This window comes from Salvelinus fontinalis, chromosome 11 (genome assembly GCF_029448725.1).
Source record: "Salvelinus fontinalis isolate EN_2023a chromosome 11, ASM2944872v1, whole genome shotgun sequence".
NCBI lineage: Eukaryota > Metazoa > Chordata > Actinopteri > Salmoniformes > Salmonidae > Salvelinus > Salvelinus fontinalis.
The window spans coordinates 30,947,212-30,970,884 of NC_074675.1; the positions used below are offsets into that span (position 1 = coordinate 30,947,212).

General features: G+C 41.5%; 2 protein-coding genes across 3 annotated transcripts in view; one reads left to right on the forward strand and one right to left on the reverse strand.

Moving 5' to 3' along the window:
• Positions 1–2,416, forward strand: part of LOC129865514 (leukotriene B4 receptor 1-like) — a 3,155-nt gene extending 739 nt beyond the window's left edge. Inside the window, exons 2-3 of one of the 2 annotated variants that reach the window (XM_055938368.1) lie at positions 242–451; positions 1,749–2,416. In XM_055938368.1, coding sequence (XP_055794343.1) covers positions 242–451; positions 1,749–2,180 — 642 coding nt within the window. In that variant the 3' untranslated portion in view covers positions 2,181–2,416. The remainder of the gene's footprint in view (positions 1–241; positions 452–1,748) is intronic. The other variant, XM_055938369.1, reaches the window with a different exon arrangement.
• On the reverse strand, positions 2,387–23,670 carry LOC129865513 (leukotriene B4 receptor 2-like). The gene is made up of 7 exons (XM_055938367.1): positions 23,507–23,670; positions 15,045–15,491; positions 14,395–14,664; positions 13,222–13,325; positions 12,924–13,020; positions 12,745–12,788; positions 2,387–5,468 (listed from the first exon to the last, which is right to left on the reverse strand). The coding sequence occupies exons 2-7, from the start codon at positions 15,480–15,482 to the stop codon at positions 5,129–5,131; spliced, it is 1,293 nt and encodes a 430-aa protein (XP_055794342.1). The 5' UTR covers positions 15,483–15,491; positions 23,507–23,670; the 3' UTR covers positions 2,387–5,128.
• Positions 23,671–23,673: the final 3 nt, after the last annotated feature.

Here is a 23,673-nt window from a genome sequence, read left to right on the forward strand (position 1 = left end):
GTCGATTTTTTAAATTCTATATGTATATTTATTCTAAATAGATGTGGATATAGCTAAAACAATTGATCAATCTGTCAACATTGTTTTTGATACATTTATTTGTAACAGACCCGAACTGCAATTTAAGTAGATAAAATATGTAATTACACTCTTACTAAAACGTAACCCCATGTGGGCTTGGCATCCTGAAGACATTTTAATCATGAAATCAAATCGTTTCTGGTCCTATCCTCTCTACCAGGTGTTCCACTATTCCCTAGAAACAGTTACTGCGTTCCTGGTCCCCTTCAGCATCATGACGTTCTGCTACTTACGCATCGCTCATACCTTAGCGTCCAGCCGTGTCCACTGGCACCACCGCTCCTACAGGAAGACCAACCGCCTCATCGCACTGATAGTCGTGACTTTCGCCCTCTTGTGGGCTCCGTACCACCTGGTCAACATCATGCAAGTGGGCAGAAATATTTTACAAAGGGTCTTGAATACTTATGTAAATAAAGTATCTGTTTTTTTTTTTACTTGTAATAAATGAGCAAAATTAAAAATTATAAACCGTTTTCGCTTTGTCATTATGGGTATTGTGTGTAGATTGATGAGGAAATTTTTTTATTTAGCACATTTTGAATTCAGGCGGTATAACAACTAAACATGGAATAAGTCAAGGGGTATGGATACTTTTTGAAGGCCCTGTATATACAGTACGTACATACAGTGCCTTCAAAAAGTATCCATACCCATTGACTTATTCCACGTTTAGTTGTTTTACAGCCTGAATTCAAAATGGATTTTAAAAAGTAGAATAATAACCCATCGACGCACAATAACCCATTATGACAAAGTGAAAAAATGCTTTCAGAAATGTTTAGCAAATGTATTGAAAATGAAACACAGAAATATCTACATAAGCATTCACACTGGAGTCAATACTTTGCACAAGCACCTTTGGCAGCAATTTTTTTTTTTTTTACACTGAAAAACTCCCCGGTCCTTAATTAACGATTACAAGCATATCCATAACATGATGCAAAGAGTGGTACTCAGTAATGTATCGTATTATTCAGGACAAAAAGCTAATTGCTTGCCACGTTTTTCACTGTATTACTTTAGTGCCTTGTTGCAAACAGCATATGTTTTGGAATATTTTGTACAGGCTCCTTCTTTTCATTTTGCCGATCAGGTTAGAATTGTTGAGTAACTACAATGCTGTTGATCCATCCTCAGTTTTATCGTATCACAGCCATTAAACTCTAACTATTTTAAAGTCACCATTGGAGGCCTCCCGAGTGGCACAGTGGTCTAAGGCGTCACTACAGACCCAAGTTCGATCCCGGGCTGTATCACAACCGGCCGTGTACGGGAGTCCCATTGGACGGCGCACAATTGGCCCAGCGTCGTCAGGGTTAGGGGAGGGTTTGGCTGGGGGGGGCTTTACTTAGCTCATTGCGCTCTAGCGACTCCTTGTGGGGGGCAGGCGCATGCAGGCTGACCTCAGTAGTCAGGTGAACAGTGTTTTCTCTGACACATTGGTGCGGCTGGCTTCCTGTTTAAGCGTGCGGGTGTTAAGAAGCACGGTTTGGCGGGTCATGTTTCAGAGGAATCACGACTCGACCTTTGCCTCCTGAGCCCGTTGGGGAGTTGCAGCGATGAGACATGATCGAAATTGGGGATAAAAATGGCATTAAAACACAAATCTACTGTTTGTAGACATAGTTCAAGTTCATAATGAAACTTATGATTCCTTGTTTCAGGTGGGGGCCGTTCTCTCCGGGTCTTCCACGGATTTGCTGTTGTTCTGTCTGAGAGCTAGGACAGTGGTCATAGCTGTAGCTTACCTCAGCAGTGCTGTCAACCCTCTGCTCTATGCCATGGCCGGCTCCTGCTCTGGTTCCTCCCTCACAATCTATGGCTCATGCTCCAGGTGTGTGGGGGGCATGGCACAGCTGCTTGAGGGGATGGCCTCCAACATGGACAGGATGGCCTCCAACATGAGAGCAAAGCATGATGGTAGCGGTAGAGAGAAAGAGAAGGAGGACTGGGGAGGTGGGAAACCAGAGGGAGAGGTAGAAGAGATGACAATGGTTCCAGGGAAAAGAGAGGTGGAGAAGGAGGACGAGGAGGCAGAACAAGAAAAAGAGATGACAATAGTTCCAGGGGGAAAAAAGGAGGAGGAGGGAAACTAAATTTCCTGAAGGCAAAGAAATGACTGGACTGATTGTGAAGGTCCTGCATGCTATTGCTTGCCAGCCGGTCATGACTCTTCTGATAGCTGTCTTGTTGTGAATGCCAATCTCACCTCTAAGAGTTTCCTAATCAATCAACGGCAGCCATATCTTCTCTGAGAAAAGTGTTTTTAATTTTCTTGCACTGGCACACAAACACAACACGTCTTAATGCTTTTGATCAAATAAATGTGGTAAACAATTATACAAATATTGGTAACACTTTACATTATACAGTGCTCTTTTTACTCTGTAACAATTTGGTATTGTACTGTACTTACAGCAGTAAATCACGTGCACACACACACACACACACACACACACACACACACACACAAAAGCAGAGAAGGTGAGACAGACAGACAAAGCATACTGTAAAGACAATTGACTAAATTCACTCCACCCCCCACTGAGCTTGAATCACCACCTCTAAAAACAGAGATATGGTTCAGTCAGTCGGTAAGTCAATCATGAACCATTAGGAAACATGACTTGCACAACTAGTGGCCAACAGGGCGAACTACAGGAAACTACATTCCCTCCAAAACAGCTTCAGCAATAGCATCCAACTCATTCATCTTCCAGTCAATATGGCCCAGTTTCCAACCAGAGTTAAGCGTGGGTAAATGGAACAGTATTCCTTTTTGTTAAAAATGCGTTGTCCTCTCTACGCGTATTCTAACCTTAAGCATGAGAATAGTATGCTATTCATCCACTATTCATTCGAGGTGGAGACCGAATAAATGAAGGTGAGGCGGAGGAGTGTCTACAGATATGTCCTATTCTGACCTTGACTTAATTCCCTAATAACTCCACCACCTTTACGCGAGGAAACCATGAATAAGGTCTAGCGAACCTGCCGGTTCAAAGTGGAAAAAGCATCTACTTCATTTGTTCCAATAGAAATAACACCATTTCTCCATGCGCTGGCATTTACAACTTGATCATATCTATTGATAAGAGCTAGGAAAATGAGTAATCCGTTTTGAGAAGGGGATTGTAAATACACATAGTAATTGCTTTAGATCATTTCCCCTTATGATTTCCTTATGTGAAACCAGACATATGTAAGCAAACTGAAATGTACTGTACTGTATTGCACGGTGAAATAGGATATCAATAGACATGCAGTTATTCAGAATTCTAATTGGGTGCTCTCATAATTTGCAAAGATGAAAATTGGAGACCAGAGCTATAGGACAACCCCAATTGAATGAAAACTCCAAGAGAAAATCTGTTGCCCAGCATATGGGAGGGTTTTCAGCAGTTGAATGCAATTTATTCAGAGTGCGAAAGGTAGCCACACCTGCAGAGCCCTTTACACGACTAAGTAAGTCTGAATGCCAAATACTGTAAAGTGCGTAGGAAAAGCATGCATAGGAAAAGCATGCATAGGAAAGGCATGCATAGGAAAGGCATGCATAGGAAAGGCATAAATTCCTAAGTCTGAATCGGGCCCATAATTAAGCGTGTGTAAATGGACGGAAATTGCTTTTTTATGCACTTTTCTCTCTATGCGTATTCTGACCTTGAATTTAAGCATGAGAATAGCATGCTATTTACCTGCTATTAATTTGGGGTGGAGACCGAATAAATGAAGGTAATAATTCCAACACCTTTAGTGTGAGGAAACCATGAATAAGGAAAAAAGTGTGAAAAGCATATACTTAATTTTTGTCTAATTTACAACTTGATAAGAACTATTGGGAAGAGCTAGGTAAATGAGTAATCCCTTTGGATAATGGATAAATGTCACTTGTTTTAGATATATTTGATCTTATAATTGCTGGAGGCATATGTGAACCCAGTCAAATGGTAGAAAACTGAAGCATATTAACTTTCCCACAGTGACGTTGATGAAATGCTGTGCCATTAGGCAGAATTTAAATTGTACGGTCTTACCTTGCTGGGATGGGCACTCTCGAATGTCTTGATCATAGACTACCCCGACCTTCTCCGTTTCCTATTTCTATCATGTTAAATATTAGCCACTATCAGCATCAATCGTCAGTAGGCCTAATAACAGCACATGTTCAACTGCCAATTTACTGTTAGTTCCCTTCAGTTGGTATAGTCTACATTATCATTCCATTTGATGACATTATTTCGTTAACCTTCTTTCGCTTCCTCTGTAAACGCCATCGCGGGCATGTGGTTGTTGGTGAGGATCATAAGTAACAGTTTATATATATATTTTTTTTTAAAGACATTGCTAATTCAATCGTTATGGAGAGGAGCACAGACCAAACGTAACAGTTTGAACATAACGCATGGTGCAATACTTGGATGTGTCGTCACACAGTTCCATGGTTAGTGCAGGCAATAGATAAGGGTATAGCCTTCTATTGCACACTATTCTCCCTATTATAATTCTTTGTTCACTAAATCATCCAAAATTACCATGAGTTAAAGATCTGAACGTGGCAGTTTTCTGAATGAATCAAACCCGTTTTCTTCCTCCAAACCTTTTTCTATGATTCACAAATAATTTCCTAACCCTAAATAATCTAAAAGATCAGAGTATTTTCAAATCTACCACTTGGTGCTGAAACTGAGATGAGTATGCATATACATATATTTAGATGGCTTTCTTTAATTGATCCCTAATATTCTGAACCAATTCTCTCGATATATTGTATTGAGTCTGTTAACAAAATTCAAACTAAAAGGTACGCCATATTTAAAGGGATGGCTAAATAAATGTACTGAAAACACTATTGAATGAAAACTCCACGAGAAAATCTGTTGGCCAGTAAGTGAGAGGGTTTTCAGCAGGTGAATGACATTTTTTCAGCGCGCGTAAGGGAACCACTCCTGCAAAGCCCGTTACTCACCTTCATAAGGTAAGTGTGAATACCAACTACTGAGAAATGTGTAGGGAGAGGTGTGCAAAAGAAAGGCATCATTTCCTAAGTCGGAATTGGGCCCGGCTTGCCATTCTTAACAGATTTCACACAGACGGGACTCATGACATTGGAGCTGGTTGTCGACTCTAGGTCTCCCTCCTTTTCCTTCAGTCCGACCTCCTTTGCATCCCTGTCTCTCTCTCGGCTATTCTGGCTGTTCTGTCGGCTCTTCCTTGTCCCAGAGTCCTGCGCCGTGCCCTCGAACAAGCGGGCCATGAAGGCAAACCCGTCCCGCCTGATGTAGGACTTGCCAACAAAAGTGTAGAGGACAGGGTTGGCACAGCTGCTGATGAAGGCCAGGGCTGAGGTGACCGCACGGCTGGTCTGCCAAATAGAGTCAAGCCTTGGGGAGGGAGTGAGAGGAATGGAGGGAGGGAGATACAGGGGGGGAAAGAGATACGGAGGACTGTAAACGGGTTGCAATGAATTTAACAATGAATTTAATTAGCAAAGAGAACAGCCAACTCGTTGCCAAGCAAAACATATATATATATTTTTTAAAGAAATTTGATCTGTCACATGCTTCGTAAACAACAGGTGTAGACTAACAGTGAAATGATTACTACGGGCCCTTTCCAACACTGCAGAAAGAAAATAGAGAAATAATGAGTAACGGTAACTTGGCTATATACATGGGGTACCAATACCAAGTCAATGTGAAGGGGTACATGGTAATTGAGGTCAATACTGTGTGTACATATAACTAGGATTAAAGTGACAGATAGCAAACAGTAGCAGCAGCGTACGTGATGAGTCAAAAAGGTTAGTGCAAAAAGGGTCAATGCAGATAGTTAAATAGTTAAACAAATAGCTAAATAGACTAACTATTTTGCAGTCTTATGGCTTGGGAGTAGAAGCTGTTAAGGGTCCTGTTGGTGCATCGGTACCGCTAGCCTTGCATTAGCAAAGAGAACATATATTAGTATTTGGTAGCATTGCCTTTAATTTGTTTAACTTGGGTCAAACGTTTCGGGTAGCCTTCCACAAGCTTCCCACAATAAGTTGGGTGAATTTTGTCCCATTCCTCCTGACAGAGCTGGTGTAACTGAGTCAGGTTTGTAGGTCTCCTTGCTCGCACACGCTTTTTCAGTTCTGCCCACTAATTTTCTATGGGATTGAGGTCAGGGCTTTGTGATGGCCACTCCAATACCATGACTTTGTTGTCCTTAAGCCATTTTGCAACAACTTTGGAAGTGTGTTTGGGGTCATTGTCCAGTTGGTAGACTCATTTGCGACCAAGCTTTAACTTCCTGACTGATGTCTTGAGATGTTGCTTCAATATAGCCACATCATTTTCCATCCTCATGACGCCATATAATTTGTGAAGTGCACCAGTCCCACCTGCAGCAAAGCACCTGTAACGGCTTTCCTCCTCCTCTTCATCAGAAGAGGAGGAGCAGGGATTGAACCAAAATGCAGCGGAGTTTGTAGACATGATTTAATAAAGAAAAAACACGAACTCGACTATACACTAACAAAACAAATAAACGGTGTAGACAGACCTAGATGACGAACTTACATAAAACATGAAAAAGCACGAATAGAGAAATAGGCTACACAAAATGAACGATGAACAAACAAACTGAAAACAGTCCCGTGTGGCGCAACGACATACACAAACACAGGAGACAATCACCCACAACGAACACTGTGAAAACACCTACCTAAATATGACTCTTAATTAGAGGAACGCCAAACACCTGCCTCTAATTAAGAGCCATACCAGGCAACCCATAAACCAACATAGAAACAGAAAACATAGAATGCCCACCCAAACTCACGTCCTGACCAACTAACACATATAACAACCTAACAGAAATAGGTCAGGAACGTGACAGCACCCCCACAACATGATGCTGCTATCCCCGTGCTTCACGGTTGGGATGGTGTTCTTCGGTTTGCAAGCCTCCCCCTTTTTCCTCCAAACATAACGATGGTCATTATGGCCAAACAGTTCTATTTTTGTTTCATCAGACCAGAGGACATTTCTCCAAAAAGTACAATCTTTGTCCCCATGTGCAGTTGCAAACTGTAGTGTTCTTTATAGCGGGTTTGGAGCAGTGGCTTCTTTCTTGCTGAGCGGCCTTTCAGGTTATGTCGATATAGGACTCGTTTTACTGTGTATATAGATACTTTTGTACCTGTTTCCTCCAGCATCTTCACAAGGTCCTTTGCTGTTGTTCTGGGATTGATTTGCACTTTTTGCACCAAGATATGTTCATCTCTAGGAGACAGAACGCGTCTCCTTCCTGAGCGGTATGACGGCTGCATGGTCCCATGGTGTTTATACTTGCAGACTATTGTTTGTGCAGATGAAAGTGGTACCTTCAGACGTTTCGAAATTGCTCCCAAGGTTGAACCAGAGTTGTGGAGGTCTACAATTTTTTTGGTGGAGGTCTTGGCGTATTTCTTCTGATTTTCCCATGATGTCAAGCAAAGAGGCACTGAGTTTGCATGTAGGCCTTGAAATACATTCACAGGTAGGCCTCCAATTGACACAAATTATGTTAATTAGCTCATCAGAATCTTCTAAAGCCATGGTATCATTTTCTGGAATTTTCCAAGCTGTTTAAAAGCACAGTCAACTTACTGTATGTCATTTTCTGGCCCACTGAAAATGTGATACAGTGAATTATAAGTGAAATAATCTGTCTGTAAACAATTGTTGGAAAAATGGCTTGTGTCTTGCACAAAGTAGATGTCCTAACTGACTTGCCAAAACTATAGTTTGTTTACAAGAAATTTGTGGAGTGGTTGAAAAACGGGTTTTAATGACTCCAACCTAACTGTATGTAAATTCTGACTTCAACTGTATGTATTTCACAGTATTTTTCTGAAATTACAAGGGATTGGTGCAAGCAGGTTGGCTACTAGGTAAAGTGTTTACACATTACAGCATATTAATGAATATCTGGTGTTTTATATCACTTGCACTTCTAGAGGCCTTAAAACTTCTTATGGCTGAAGGGGCAGTATTGAGTAGCTTGGATGAAAGGTGTCCATATCAAACGGCCTGCTCCTCAGTCATAGTTCCTAATATTTGCATATTATTATTAGTATTGGATAGAAAACACTCTAAAGTTTCTAAAACTGTTTGAATTGTGTCTGTGAGATTAACAGAACTCATATTGGCAGGCAAAATCCTGAGTTGAAATCAAAACAGGAAGTCAGAAATCTGAGCCTGTATGTATTCACACTTAAGAAATCCACTTGAGTTATGAATGATGTTGCACTGCCTAGGGGTTCCACTAGATGTCAACCATCAATAGAAATTCCAATGAGACTTCTATGATGTTGTGGGAGAGAATGATAGCAGAATCAGCCAGGTGTCCATCAAGCAGCCATTTTCTGATCATGCTTTTTTCATGGAAGTCACCTACGTTCCATTGCTCACGCAGACAAGAACGAATACTCCGGTTGGAACTTTATTGAAGCTATATGTTAAAAACATCCTAATGATTGATTCAGTACTTAGTTTGAAATGTTTCTTCGACCGGTAATATCACATTTTGAAGTTTTTGTCCGATATAAAGCTGACCAGAATTAGCTAACAATTGGACATAAATAACGGATTTTTTCGAACAAAACAACCTGGGATTCCTGGTGTGCTTTCTGATGTAGATCAAAGGTAATGGAATATTTATCATGTATTGTTTATGGTGACGCCATATTTGCAGCTGTGGTATGCTACTTTTGAGCTCCGTCTCAGATTATAGCGTACATTTCTTTTTCCATAAAGTTTTTAAAAAATCTGACACAGCGGTTGCATTAAGGAGAGGTATATCTATAATTCCATGTGTATAACTTGTATTATCATCTATATTTATGATGAGTATTTCAACGATGGGCTATGCAAAGTCACTTAAAGTTTTTGCAACTGGTGAATCTAGTCGCCTCAATGTAAACTCAGATTTTTTTATATAAATATGAATTTAATCAAACAAAACATGCATGTATTGTGTAACATGAAGTCCTATGAGTGTCATCTGATGAAAATAATCGAAGGTTAGTGATTAATTTGATCTCTATTCTGGTTTTTGTGAAGCTATATTTAGCTGGAAAAAATGGCTATGCTTATTGTGGTTTTGTGGTGACCTAACATAATCGTTTGTAGTGCTTTCGTTGAAAAGCCTTTTTGAAATCGGACACTTTGGTGGGATTAACAACAAGATTACCTTTAAAATTATATAAAACACATGAATGTCTGAGGAATTTTAATTATAAGATTTCTGTTTTTTGAATTTGGCGCCCTGCACTTCGACTGGCTGTTGTCATATCGGTCCCGTTACCGGGACTTCAGCCATAAGAAGTTTTAACAAAGGCTTCCAAACTGGCAGTGACTACAGGGTAAAACAGACCTAAAGGACATGGCAAAATGCTCAACCATTTAAGGCACATGTGTCAAACTCATTCCACAAAGGGCCAAGTGTCTGCGGGTTTTCACTCCTCCCTGGTACTTGATTGATGAATTTAAGGTCACTAATTAGTAAAGAACTCTGCTCACCTGGTTGCCTACGTCTTATTTGAAAGGAAAAACCTGGACAATGAAGTAGACGAGCTTAAGGCGAGGACCTCCTAACAGAGAGACATCAGGGACTGTAATATACTCTGTTTCACGGAATCATGGCTCTGTCGGGATATACTGTCCCCGTCCATATAGCTAGCTGGGTTCTTAGTTCATCGCACACACAAGAATAAAGAACTCTCCAGGAAGAAGAAAGGCGGGGGTGTATGTTTCATGATTAACTACTCATGGTGTGATTGTGATAACATACAGAAACTCAAGTCCTTTTGTTCACCCAACCTATAATGCCTCACAATCAAATGCCGACCGCATTAACTCCCAAGAGAATTCTCTTCGGTTATAGTCACAGCCGTGTATGTTCCCCCTCAAGCCGATACCACGACTGCCCTAAAGGAACTACCCTGGACTTTATGCAAACTGCAAACCACATATCCTGAGGCCGCATTTATTGTAGCTGGGGATTTTAACAAAGCAAATTTGCAGAAAACGCTACCAAAGTTCTATCAACACATTGACTGTAGTACTCGCTTAGGGAAAACACTAGACCACTGCTACTCACCTTTTCAAGATGCCTACAAGGCCCTACCTTCGGCAAATCAAATCACGACTCCATTTTGCTCCTCCAGAAACTCAAATAGGAAGTACCCGTGCTAAGGTCTATTCAACGCTGGTCTGACCAATCGGAATCCATACTTCAAGATTGTTTTGATCACGCAGACTGGGATACATTCCGGGTAGCCTCTGAGAATAACATTGATGTTTACACGGACAATGTGACTGAGTTCATCAGGAAGTGTATAGGAGATGTTGTTCCCATGGTGACTATTAAAACCTACCCAAACCAGAAACCGTGGATAGATGGCAGCATTCACGCAAAACTGAAAGTGTGAACCACCGCTTGTAACCATGGCAAGGTAACTGGGAATATAGTCGAATACAAACAGTGTAGTTATTCCCTCCATAAGGCAATCAAACAGGCAAAACATCAGTACAGAGACAAAGTGGAGTCGCAAAGTGGAGTCGCAATTCAACGGCTCAGACACGAGACGTATGTGGCAGGGTCTACAGCAGGGCTCTCCAACCCGGTTCCTGGAGAGCTACCCTCCTGTAGGTTCACACTCCAACCCCAGTCGTTGGAGTACTAACCTAATTCAGTATATCAACCAGCTAATTATTAGAATCAGCTGCAATAGATTAGGGTGAAATCTCAGACAAGCTAAACACCTTCTTCGCCCCCTTTGAGGATAACACAGTGCTACCGGCGCAGCCCACTCCTAAGGACTGTGCTCTCTCATTCTCCGTGGCCGACGTGAGTAAGACATTTTAAGCGTGTTTACCATCGCAAGGCTGCCAGCCCAGACAGCATAGCACCACGTCCTCAGAGCATGCGCAGACCAGCTGGCTGGATTGTTTACAGACATATTCAACCTTTCCTTATCCCAGGCTTCAAGATGTCCACCATTGTTCCTGTACCCAAGAAAGCAAAGGTAACTGAACTAAATGACTACCGCCCCGTAGAACTCCTGTCGTCATGAAGTGTTTTGAGAGACTAGTTTAGGATCATATCACCTCTACCTTGCCTGACACCCTAGACCCACTTCAATTTGCTTACCGCCCCAATAGAACCACAGACGATGCAATCACCATCACACTGCACACTACCCTATCCCATCTGAACAAAAGGAATACCTACGTCAGAATGCGGTTAATTGACTAAGGCTCAGCCTTCAACACCATAGTACCCTCCAAGCTCATCATTAAACTCGGGGCCCTGGGTCTGAACCCCACCCTGTGCAACTGGGTCCTGGACTTCCTGACAGGCCTCCCCCAGGTGCTGAAGGTAGGAAACAACACCTCCACTTCGCTGACCCTCGACACAGGGTCCCCACAATGGTGCGTGCTCAGCCCCCTCCAGTACTCCCTTGTTCATCCATGACTGCGTGGCCAAGTAAGCCTCCAACTTAATCATCAAAGGAAACAGCAGAGGGAGCACGACCCAATCCACATCGACGGGACCGCAGTGGAGAAGGTGGAAGGTTTCAAGTTCCTCGGTGTACACATCACTGACAATCTGAAATGGTCCAGATAGTGTGGTGAAGAAGGTGCAACAGCGCCTCTTCAACCTCAGGAGGCTGAAGAAATTTGACTTGGCCCCTAAGACACTTTTACAGATGCACAATTGAGAGCATCCTGTCGGGCTGTATCACTGGCTGGTACACAACTGCACCTCCCGCAACTGCAAGGCTCTCCAGAGGGTGGTGGGGTCTGCACAATGCATCACCAGGGGCACACTGCCTGCCCTCCAGGACACCTACAGCACCCGGTGTCACAGGAAGGCCAAAAGGACCAGATCCACGGCCTGTCGACCCCGCTATCATCCAGAAGGCGAGGTCAGTACAGGTGCATCAAAGCTGGGACCGAGAGACTGAAACACAGCTTCTAACTGAAGGGCATCAGACTGTTAAATAGCCATCACTAGCTGGCTACCACCTGGCTATTCAACCCTGCACCGTAGAGGCTGCTGCGCTATATACATAGACATGGAATCACTGGCCACTTTAATAATGGAACACTAGTCACTTTAATAATGTTTACATACTGCTTTACTCATCTCATATGTATTAACTGTATTCTATTCTACAGTTTTTTTGTCAATGCCATTGCTCGTCCTCATATTTATGTATTTCTTAAGTCCATTATTTTACTTTTAGATTGGTGTATTGTTGTGAATTGTTCGATACTACTGCTCTGCTGGAGCTAGGAACACAAGTATTTTGCACACCCACAATAACATCTGCTAAATATGTGTATGTGACCAATAAAATGTGATTTGATTTGAAAACAGCAATATCCTACAATGCTCCATCATTTACAAACTGTTGATAATACCATTGGAGGGAGGGAGGGAGGGAGGGAGGGAGGGAGGGAGGGAGGGAGGGAGGGAGGGAGGGAGGGAAAACAGGGCTGTTCTAACTTTTAATGAAAATTGAGTTTGGGATTTGATAATAATAAAATTAATGAAAGGTTATTATTATGACACTACAAACACAAAAGGGGATGAGGGTGTTATGACACAATCATTTAGTAAGCCTACCTTGCTTTTAGAGCTGAATCATTTGGAGAAAGTGCTGCAGCAACCTGTAAGGACATATTTCATCTATGAGAACATATTTCATCATAACAGACAGTCATGTTACAGCAGCACCTATTGTTTTAGCCCCAATAGGGAGTGTGAGGCCCTGGCTATAAAACCCACACACAAACATACAATACCTGCACAATGTTGATGACATGGTAGGGCAACCAGAAGACCCCGAAGGTTACCACGATGGCCAGGATGAGATTCTCACTGCGGATCCTCCTCCTGAACCTGGTCAAATCAAATGTTATTTATACAGCACGTCTTACAAAAATGCATTTCAAAGTGCTTAACAAACAAACATAAAATAAATTGAGAAAGATGAGGAAAAAACAATACATTCTAGACAAATATGAAATGAAGATCGAGAAAATTGTAATTAAGATCAAGATCAATACATGAAGATAGTAAAACAATAGTAAAACAGTGAACCTTGTCTGCCTGATCCTCCGCAGGATGCAGATGTAGCTGCCTATAATCACCCCGTAAGGAACTACAAATCCCAGCACTGTTTCCAACGTGTACTGGAGCACCACCTGTATCAGCATAGAGATCACCGTCATCGACAGCTTGATTGTTTAGTGTCAGTGACGCAATATACACAAAAGCAATGTAACGTTTATACTCCATACATAAATGCTTTTATGGATGATCTGACTACAGATGCTACGGTGATAGAAAGCCGTCATGAAAAGTAAGTACTTTCTTCTTCTCTCAACTGACATACAAGTCTTTAATTGTTGATGAAATGCTCTTCTCCTTCTCCCATCACTCACATGCAAGCCCTATGGTCAGTGGCGGATTTAGGCATAGGTGACATGTGCAGCCGGCCAGGGCGGCATCTTGCCGGCGGCAGCAAGGAGCACCCACACAAAAAATGTAATATATATCTATATATATATACCGAATGGTTACATTTGTGCGATCGGTTTTCTATCTCTCATTTGCATGTCACGTCAATGATGTGATTCTAGTTTGTGAGCTAGGCAGGCTACTGCCTGGGAAGGTCTCCCACTCAGAAGTAGGAGACGGGGAGGGGGGGGGGGGCGGGGTAGGTTGACCTCAGGTCTCCCCACTGGAAGCTCGAGGTAGGGGGAGCGGGTGAATGTATCAAATAGTGCAACTCTTACTTCGTACAGTAGTAATGTAATTAGTAATTGCAATTAGTTGTGCAATTTAGTTTGTGTGTTTCTTGTTTGAAGTGCAATAGTGTAATAATCAGGTTCTCTTCTTTATAAGTGTGTTATTCTACTTGTGTATTCGTGAGATATAGGATTGGTGCAATTTAGTTTTATTTGTGTGTTTTTTGTTAGCAATAGGGTAATAGTGTAATAATTTGATTCTCTTTTCTATTTGTATTTATATACTAAAATTTGTTTCTATTTGTCTTTGTTACTTCTTTCCGATCGTTATGAGTGTTATTATAGTTTAAAATGTTATGATTATTTATTTGTGTTGTTCCAAATGTCTGAATAAAAATGACAGTTATTGCAGAATTGTGTTTTTTGGGGGGGGGGGGGGGGGTTCGCCCAGGGAGCCATACAAGCTAGAACCACCAGGAATGAACAGGAATAAGCCAGTCAGGCAGTAAATAGCGTCACTCACATGACTCTGCTGCTTGTGCAACGACTCGCACACTACGCGTCTCTTCCCGTTTGGGTGCACGGTCTTCCGCACGTCCCTGAACAGCAACGCAGGGATGGACGCGACCAGCACCATGGTCCACAGTACCAGCACCCCGCGCAGTACCGCCTTCCGTCCAGCAAGTGCAGCGACGCGCTTAGGCCACACCACGGCCACCAGCCTGTGCAGGCTCATCAGCATGATCAGTTGGATGGAGGCGTACATGTTGGCCAGGCACAAGTAAAAGAGTATCTGATGGAGACGAAAAGAGAGGGCACATTCTTAGCATTTCAAAAGGATAAGGATTCCGTGAAAAAGTAAAGTACTCACTGCATGTGAAGTATCAAACGTGTTTTGAAATTTGTCCGTCTTTTGGCATAAAATGTCACTGTTCTATTGACATTGGTCACGTTCCAGGCTGACGACATTGCAGTCATTGCATTGCATCAAGCAATGGTTGCTTGCCACGTCTTTCGACTGCACAGTCGGGCATCAGATTGGTATATCATATGAGTTTAGCGTTTATATGCTTAATACCTGTGCAGGCTTTGTGATATCTAGCACTGACTGCAATGTAGTCAGCCTGGAATGGAGCCATTATATCAACAATCAACAAGGAAAAGAGCCCCCACCTTGCACATGATGTTGCCGAAAACCCAGGTCTTCTTGACCAGGTAGATCACGAAGAAGGGCGTGAGCGCCATGAGCGAGCCGTCGGCCACCGCTAGATTGAGGATGAGGAGGGTGGTGACGGAGCGGCGGCGGGCACGCGCCAGGATACTCCAGATGATGAAGAGGTTGCCGGGGAGGCCCAGCAGCAAGACCAGACACAGGATGAGAGCCCCTACTGTCGTGGAGGTGGTATCACCCACAATGCTTTGGTTTTCCCCGAAAACAGACGTGTTGGTGGTGTTCAGGATGTGGATGGAGGTGGACAGGAACAGGGAGGGGGATGTAGAGGAGGAGAACGGATGGAGGGATGAGGAGGGGTTTGTGAGGGATGGAGGGATGATTTGGGGGAGGGAGAAGTTGGACGGGAGGCGAAGGGGAGTGCTTTGGTTGTGGGCCATTGTGATGACCTGCAAGGGACAAGGTTATGGATTTCAAAAAAGTGTGGCATGTTTTATTAACTTGTATAAGCAGCAATGCTGAATAGCTGAGCTGACTAGGTGAAAAATCTGTCAATGTGCCCTTAACAAAGGCAATGAACCCTAATTGCTCTGAAGAGTGTCTGCTAAATGACTGATATGTGATGATAGGATACGGACTTGGGTTCAACTACTATTTTAAATTATTTCAAATACTCTATCTGTGCTTGATTGAGCTTGCCTGGTTCAGGAATTCAATAGAATAGTCAAATCCCACCCACCTGGCACTCCAGGCAGGCTAGAACAAACACTCAAAGTACTTGAAAGACTTCAAATAGCATTTGAACCCAGGTCTGATAAGATTTGAAACAAGCTCACATGTTGACCAAACCAGACGCACACTTGCGTCCGCCACCACGCGCACGTTGATTTTGATCACCCAGACCAGAAGTGATCAGGACACGCAGGTTGAAATATCAAAACAAACGCTGAACCAATTATATTAATTTGGGGACAGGTCGAAAAGCATTAAACATTTATGGCAATTTAGCTAGCTAGCTTGCTGTTGCTAGCTAATTTGTCCTGGAATATAAACATTGGGTTGTTATTTTACCTGAAATGCACAAGGTCCTCTACTCAGACAATTAATCCACAAATAAAACGGTAAACCGATTTCCTTTCTCATCATTTCTCCTCATTCCTCAGGCTTATTCTTCTTATTTTGGACTTAATATTCACGGTTGGCAACCAACTTTACAGCATTACTACAACCTACTGGAATGTGGACCTAAGTTCATCTTTCAATCACCCAAGTGGGTATATGCTCCTAAAAACCAATGAGGAGATGGCATGGGTATATGTTTCTAAAAAACCAATGAGGTAACGGGAGAGGCCGGACTTGCAGCGCGTTGAGCGTCACAAATAGAACCGATTTCTATTTTAGCACCTGGCCACATAGACCGCTCGCTGACCTCCGGCGAGCAGTGTGGGTGCAATGATTGAATAACATGTATGTGTACTGTACATTTATTTTGCCACGCTTGCACACGCTTATTTGCATTGGACAGTGTGCTGTGCTACAATCCATACGAACATTGTGGCGGTTCTAATTGCAAGTCAAACATGTATAGTTTAGGTCCAGTGGTTCCCAAAGTTTTTAAGTTACTGTAACACCAAATGAATTTTGCTCTGCCCGGAGTAGCGCTGAAGTACCCCCTGTGGATAGGCCAAGCAACCCCATGGGTCCTAATGCCCCTGGTTGGGAACCACTGGCTTAGGCCAATGGAGTGCAGGCAGCAATTGACTGTTTTTTTTTCTCACTCACTATTAAACATAGCCAACACACCTAATGGACAGCGAGGCTGTTGTGTGTCGACCAGCCTAGTTCCCCACACAACTGTTGTATAAATATTTGTATGCAGTCAAATGTATTTGTATCACAACTATCAGTCTCTGGCACGGAACAATGATGGAGCATTGATATCTATATCACAACTCATATGTTGAATGCACTGCACAACAGTTGTATAACACCAGGGTTGAACAAAGCCAGGCAGAGGAGAGAAGTGTAAACAGAGCAGCCAATGAGAATTCAGTGAAACACATGACCTGACAAAGAGAACAAATATAGAAGATCAAACACCATGGGAATAATGTGGAATTGATTTGGGATTAACAGATAGCTTTGAGTGATTCACTTATGTCGAATACATTCCCTTGTTGTGGAGCAACTGGCTGGTGTGCACTGTAAAGGGGTTATTGTGAATTTGACAGTAGTTTACAGACAGCTCGGAGGCAAGTACAATTCAGTATTTTATATTACAGTACAGTGCATTCGGAAAGTATTCAAACCCCTTAACTTTTTCCACATTTTATTACGTAACAGCCTTATTCTAAAATTGATTAAATTCATGTTTTTCCTCATCAAATTGACAAACAATACCCCATAATGACAAAGCAAAAACAGGTTTATAGATTTTTTTGCAAATGTATACAAATTGAAAACTTGAAATACCTTAAGTTTGTGCAAAGCTGTCATCAAGACAACAAGTTGCTATTTGAAGACTCTCAAGTACAAAATATATTTTGATTCGATTAACACTTTTTTGGTTAATACATGATTCCATGTGTGTTATTTCACAGTTGTGATGTCTTCACTATTATTCTACAATGTAAAAATAAAGAAAAACCCTTGAATGAGTAGGTGTTCAAAAACTTTTGACCGGTAGTACCAGTACCAGTCAAAAGTTTGGACACAACTACTCATTCAAGGGTTTTTCTTTATTTTTACATTCTAGAATAACAGTGAAGACATCACAACTATGAAATAACACACATGGAATCCTGTAGTAACCAAAAAAAGTGCTAAATATCAAAACATATTTTATATTTTAAATTCTTTAAAGTAGCCACCCTTTGCCTTGACAGCTTTGCACACTCTTGGCTTTCTCTCAACCAGCTTCACCTGGAATGCTTTTCCAACAACCTTGGTGTTCCCACATATTCTGAGCACTTGTTGGCTGATTTTCCTTCACTTTGTAGTCCAACTCATACCAAACCATCTCAATCGGAATGGATGTATGCATGAAATTCATGGGAGGGGTTTGTATTTCACAGTATTTTACTGTAATTACAAGGGATTTGTGCAAGCAGGTTGGCTGTTAGGTAAAGTGTTTACATATTACAGTGTGTACATATATATTTGGTGTTTTATATCACTTGCACTTCAAGAGGCCTTAACAAAGGCTTCCAAACTGGCAGCGACTACATGGCAAAACAGACCAAAAGGACATGGCAAAATGCTCAACCATTACATTTTTAAATGATTTTACCCCTTTTTCTCCCCAATTTCATGGTGTCCAATTGGTAGTTACAGTCTTGTCTCATCGCTGCAACTCCAGTACGGACTCGGGAGAGGCGAAGGTCGAGAGCCGTGCGTCCTCCGAAACACAACCCAACCAAGCTGCACTGCTTCTTGACACAATGCCCACTTAACCTGGAAGCCAGCCGCACCAATGTGTCGGAGGAAACACCGTACACCTGGCGACTGTTTCAGCTTGCACTGCACCTGGCCCGCCACAGGAGTCGCTAGTGAGTGATGGGACAAGGATATGCCTGCCGGTCAAACCCTCCCCTAACCCGGACGATGCTGGGCCAATTGTGCGCCTCCCCATGGGTTTCTCAGACGTGGCCGACTGCGACATAGCCTGGACTCGAACCCGTAATCTTTTGAGGCACAGCTAGCACAGCGATGCGGTGCCTTAGACCACTGAGCCAATCGGGAGGCACAATGCTCAACAATTTAAGGTTTAAAGCCCTATTCGGATGTGATTAGTTTTACCAAAGAACCACATCTGTAATTTTAATCCCATCCGAATCTGCCATGGCAGTCATTTTTACATGGGAGGAGACATCCACGGGAAGTAGGGGTTCTGAGGGTGCTGCAGCACCCCCTGAAAAACCTGAATTTAAAATAATATGATATATTTTTTAAATATTTAAAAAAATGTATGTCTCACAAAAGTAGTGCACTGGGCCTTTAATAGTCCTGTATTAGTGGTAATATTCATCTGCAGTGTCAGTGCGGGCATAACGGACATTCTGGGGTAATAATTAAATAACCAACATTCTCTAGCAATACTAGTTCTGTGTGAATAGGGCTTAACTTCTTATGGCTGAAGGGGCAGTATTGAGTAGCTTGGATGAAAGGTGCCCATATCAAATGGCCTGCTCCTCAGTCATAGTTCCTAATATTTGCATATTATTATTATTATTAGATAGAAAACACTAACGGTTTCTAAAACTGTTTGAATTATGTCTGTGAGATTAACAGAACTCATATTGGCAGGCAAAATCCTGAGTTGAAATCAAAACAGGAAGTCAGAAATCTGAGCCTGTATGTATTCACCAGAGTCCCTTAAGAAATCCACTTGAGTTATGAATGATGTTGTACTGCCTAGGGGTTCCACTAGATGTCAACCATCAATAGAAATTCCAATGAGACTTCTATGATGTTGTGGGAGAGAATGATAGCAGAATCAGTCAGGTGTCCATCAAGCAGCCATTTTCTGATCATGCTTTTTTTTTCATGGAAGTCACCTACGTTCCATTGCTCACGCAGACAAGAACGAATACTCCGGTTGGAACTTTATTGAAGCTATATGTTAAAAACATCCTAATGATTGATTCAGTACTTAGTTTGAAATGTTTCTTCGACCGGTAATATCACATTTTGGACATGTCCAAACGCGCTAACAATTGAACATAAATAACGGATTTTCTCGAACAAAACAAACCTTTATTGTGGACCTGGGATTCCTGGTGTGCTTTCTGATGTAGATCATCAAAGGTAATGGAACATTTATCATGTATTTTTGTGTTTATGGTGACGCCATCTTTGCAGCTGTGGTATGCTACTTTTGAGCGCCGTCTCAGATTATAGCGTGCATTTCTTTTTCCGTAAAGTTTTTTTGAAATCTGACATAGCGGCTGCATTAAGGAGAGGTATATCTATAATTCAATGTGTATAACTTGTATTATCATCTATATTTATGATGAGTATTTCTGTTGAAACGATGGGCTATGCAAAGTCACTTGATGTTTTTGCCTCAATGTAAACTCAGATTTTTTATATAAATATGAATTTAATCAAACAAAACATGTATGTATTGTGTAACATGAAGTCCTATGAGTGTCATCTGATGAAAATAATCGAAGGTTAGTGATTAATTTTATCTCTATTCTGGTTTTTGTGAAGCTATATTTAGCTGGAAAAAATGGCTATGCTTATTGTGGTTTTGTGGTGACCTAACATAATCGTTTGTAGTGCTTTCGCTGAAAAGCCTATTTGAAATCTGACACTTTGGTGGGATTAACAACAAGATTACCTTTAAAATGATATAAGACACATGAATGTCTGAAGAATTTTAATTATGAGATTTCTGTTTTTTGAATTTGGCGCCCTGCACTTCGACTGGCTGTTGTCATATCGGTCCAGTTACCGGGACTTCAGCCATAAGAAGTTTTAAGACTTGCTGCCACTCAAATCTGTCCCCTATACAAACTTATGGGGCACTATAACCACATAGGAGTGGTACAGTATTCTCACTCATTGGTGCAACTAATATAGCCTCTTACAAGGCATTCCTCGAAATATATTCATGCACCAGAAACAATAATACTATGCACCCGCTAGTGGTCAAAATGTATTTGGTGCTCCAAAGATACGGTACAATACCTTACTCTGTGGGGTGTATTATAGTACCATTCAACATACAGCAATTGTTTGCCACGCCCACAACATTTTCCCACAATGCAGCATTATTGTTAGTATGCTGCAGTAAAACGTTTGAGTATTTTACTGTTGATAATACCCCAAATGACCATAAAACGTACAGTTCTCCATTACAGTGTGTGCGTGCATGTGTGTGTGTGTGTGGGTGGGTGCGTGTGAGCCTGTGCATGTCCATGCGTGCGTACACATGCTTACTACTCTACATTACCGGGCTTCAAATTCTTGAAGTAATAACTTTCATTTTGATGCCCAAGTCTTTTATGCACCTTATTACATTTCAAAGCATCAGACAAAAATCCCTCCGAAAGGTATGTAAATCTTACTTCCAAAAGTATGTGCCCTTATTTGTCAGAGGCTTTTGCTGAAGCAATGGGAGGAGTTTCTACATGTGTAGGAATGTTGAGGAATTGTAACAGGCTTCTCCACTACACTGATTCCTAACCAGCTAGACCAGACTTGAGCGGTGACGCAAACAGCATATTGTTGCTACAGTGTTTGTTTGAGAAATCATTCTACCTCCCTCCGAGGCCTGTTTCAAATCAGTACGTCTGCTTTCGAAATGGCACCCTATTCCCTATGTAGTGCACAACTTTGGATAAAGTGCTATGGGAATAAAGTGCCATGTTGGATGAATCTTATATCTTAGGGTTTGGTCCAGAGAAGGCTATAGTCTGAGAATGTAGGTCTAATAGAACATCAATGTTGTAAGAACTTTGTTCTTTATAAACAGCCTCAGGTTTATATAAGCTACAACTCTAACATCCTCAAGTTCTTGAGCTAGCATAACAACACTGTTTATCCCGGGTACGGTGGCTCCCGTAGGACATCTAAAATGAGTCGAACCGAACACAACAATAACTCCAAGGGGTTGCATAGAAAACATGACAGTCGCAATCTAATATATCGTGTGCTTTTTTCCCTTGCGACTGTCTAGATTAGAACCGTGGGTAACACTTTAGTTTAAGATACACACATTAACCACTACTTTGAAGTGTATAAATAGGTAGATATGTAGTTTATAAGGCCTTTATAATGTCTTATTAGCCTTAATTAAGTGTTTTCTAATTGAAACATTTTAAGTCATGGAATACTGGACAATCCTTAATAACCAAATGATTAACTATAATAACGATGTATTAATAGTTGATAAAAAGCAAGTTAGACAAGAAACAGACTCTTAGTAAGCGTTCTCAATGTGGGACTAATAAGGGCATACTACGTCAATGTGTTCCCTATTCTAAAGTGTGACCATAATTTTACTTGCAGAAGAATTGCAAAAAAAAAATCTTCAGAAATGACCTAATTGGACAGAAAGGGGCACACCCCAATCATATGCCACACAGCATTCAAGTCCAAATTTGATCTAAACAATTAGCAACAAAGACTTGATTTATACTTCTATATATGAATGTCGGCTGTATGGCATATAACGGTATAATGTGAATTGAGCAAAACCATGTAATGTTTGCCTGAAACTAATTGTTTACATGAATTGTTTACATCAGACTTGAAATGGTGGCTATATGACAGATATTAATCCACTTATGTCGTCAATCTACACAAATCAGGGAGACATTTTATGCTTTCGCTCAGGAGTGTGGGGAGGATTGCCCTTTTGCGATTCATAATCTTATCTTGTACAGTCAACATTCATATATATGTAATTATAAATGGAAGTTTAGTTGTTTAAATCATGGCTGAATGGCATTTATGAGGGGAGGTGTGCCCCTTTCTGTCCAACGAGGTCATTTCTGGAAAAAATATGGTCACACTTTAGAATAGGAAACACGTAGAGGTAGGGTGCCCTTATTAGACGCACATTGAGAACGCTTACTAAATTTATCTAACTTGCTTTTTATCAACTATTAATTTGCTTTTATTATAGCAAACAATTGGGTAATTAAGCAGAATTACAAGAAAAAGTACTGTGAAAGTTCAAGGTTTGCTTGGTGTGTGTGTGTGTGTGTCCTAGATCATAAGGTGTGTTCTTTTACTGAGCAATAGTGTAAATATGTCCGACGTGTATCGACTTGCTGTGTGCAGCTTATCAATTAAGTTATTACTTGATAGGACAAGAACATTTGAACTAAGATTTACTTACACCGAGTGTACAAAACATTAGGAACACCTTCCTAATATTGAGTTGCACCCACCTCAGAACAGCCTCAATTCGTCGGGGCATGGACTCTACAAGGTGTCAAAAGTGTTCCGCAGGGATGCTGGCCCATGTTGTAATAATATTTTGTCTTGCTTATTCACCCTCTGAATGACAAACACACACAATTCATGTCTCAATTGTCTCAAGGCTTAAAAATTCTTCTTTAAGCGATTTCCTCCCCTTCATCTACACTGATTGAAGTGGAATTAACAAGTGACATCAATAAGGTATCATGGCTTTCACCTGGATTCACCTGGTCAGTCTGTCCCGTAAAGAGCAGGTGTTCTTAAAGTTTTGTACACTCAGTGTAAAAGGTCAAGCGTATCCTAAATCACAACTCCTACTCTGAACTGCTTGATAGGATATATAAAGGCCCCAGGACTGCCAATGTATTTGCATTCCTATTTCTGATGTGTATATCTCTCTCTTTTGTTATATGAGGGTACGGTAATAGCTCGGTATCGTTGACTTTACTTGACTGCCTATTCCCATTGACTGACAGGACCAGAGTCAGGAGTGAGGTGGGGGGAAGAAAGAGAGGGAAAACATACTCACCAAAAAGTCCTAATCCTGGGGAAGAGTAAGAGATGGACTAGAGGCATGGATGGACAAGACTTCCTTTATTTCATTTCTTACAGTCTTGATGTTTATCTTCTTCCTACTTTTCTCGATACTCCTCTTTCTCTCCACGTGTTCTCACCTCCTTATCCCTTACTTTCTCT